The sequence below is a fragment of the Sinocyclocheilus rhinocerous genome, unplaced genomic scaffold, assembly GCF_001515625.1.
Source record: "Sinocyclocheilus rhinocerous isolate Xijiao unplaced genomic scaffold, SAMN03320098_v1.1 C36701000, whole genome shotgun sequence".
NCBI classification, from domain to species: domain Eukaryota; kingdom Metazoa; phylum Chordata; class Actinopteri; order Cypriniformes; family Cyprinidae; genus Sinocyclocheilus; species Sinocyclocheilus rhinocerous.
The window spans coordinates 1-1,555 of record NW_015785073.1 but is presented as its reverse complement, the minus strand read 5'-3'; the positions used below and the strand labels follow the sequence as shown (position 1 = coordinate 1,555).

The window sequence follows — 1,555 nt, the reverse complement described above, 5'->3', positions numbered from 1 at the left end:
ATTAGAATGATTTCTGAAGGAGCATGTGACACTGAAGACTGGAGTGATGGCTGATGGAAATTCATTTTTTTCCCATCACAAGGAATAAATTACATTTCAAAATATATCAAATTTGAAAACAATTTATTTTAAATGATAGTACTATTTCACAATAGAGCTGTGTTTATTGTATTTTTAATCAAATAAATGCAGCCTTGGCGAGCATGAGAGACTTCCTTCGAAAACATAAAATCTTACTGACCCCAAACATTTGTAAGGTAATGTACTTAGCCAAATAACATTTGAAAATAATAAACAGTGTGGCAAATAAAGTGACACAGTCGATAATTTGAAGGAACTGGTGAAATTTAGAGTTTCATTTGATCGACTGAGTCACATTTACATTTAATCTGACATTAAAATAAAGCAGTAAGTTACCTTTGAGTGGTAAAGGTCGGCCCAAAGAGTGCTGGCAGCGCACAAACTCCGCACCCTCGGCTAGTTTTTCCAGCACATGAGTCCCCATGCGTGTCATGATGCCCATGCTAGCCACCACATATGGAGAATCTGTCACCTGAACACCAAACTTGGCAAGAGAAGAGTTCACAGGGCCCATACTGAAGGGGATCACATACATAGTGCGTCCTATAGAGGGACAGAAAGACACAAATATTGAAGAGATGTTTTGGGCATTCCGAAAGTTTCCTTTCAGTGTCCCAGACTATCCTACATGAGTGTGTGGACTGATGAAAAATTTGATGGATATTCGGATTGTAAAGGAATATGTCAGGATAAATACAAATGAAGCTCTAATGACAGGATTCTGTTATTCGTCTCAGCGCACACAAGCCTCTTTTCTATGCAAGTCAGAATTGTTATATATAATATTTCTATTTGCTTGACACAGTTAACATTGTACTATTGCTGTCTATGGAAGGCAGGTGCCACAGCAAACTGAATTTGATTTACGAGAGCTCTGCTTTGTGTACATTTACTATTGATCACATGGCAACAGTTATTTATCAAATGATGATCAAATAATGGAGAAGAGCATTATAACCGGGCATATATCCAGCTGCACAATATAGACGAGTGCTCTTTCAGCATTTTAAAGAGCTGATTCAGATCCCTGGATTTCCGTGGTGTCATTATTATTGAACATATTATATATTGAATCATTGATATATATTGTTATATTTGATATGTTTAAAAATATTTCGAATATTTAATACTTTTAATATTTAAATTAAATAATGTTTTATATAATTCTAAATAATCTTTAGTAATATATAAAATAATATTGAATATATTTATATAATAAGTCATATTTATATTATTTAATATCATTATTTTAATATTTATTTTTATTTAAGACATATTTTTCACAACATTTTTCTAGTGGTTGAAGGAACTATTTGACAGGTTTCAGTTATTGTTCAGTGGTTTAAGTAATACACACCTGCCATGCAGCCAGGAAAGCGGTCCTCTCTGGCTTTCTGAAAGTCTTCCTCACTCATCCAGCTGCCCAGCTGGGACTTGGCACCTCCGGTGGGAATGGGAATAGTGTCTCTTTGGT

General features: G+C 34.7%; 1 protein-coding gene across 1 annotated transcript; it reads right to left on the bottom strand.

The window, feature by feature from the left end:
- Positions 1-417: 417 nt before the first annotated feature.
- On the bottom strand, positions 418-1,550 carry LOC107736441 (phosphoenolpyruvate carboxykinase, cytosolic [GTP]-like; the record flags this gene model as incomplete). The annotated part of the gene is made up of 2 exons (XM_016547850.1): positions 418-624; positions 1,439-1,550. Coding segments are annotated over 2 exons (319 nt in total), but the record flags the coding sequence as incomplete, so codon positions are not given.
- Positions 1,551-1,555: the final 5 nt, after the last annotated feature.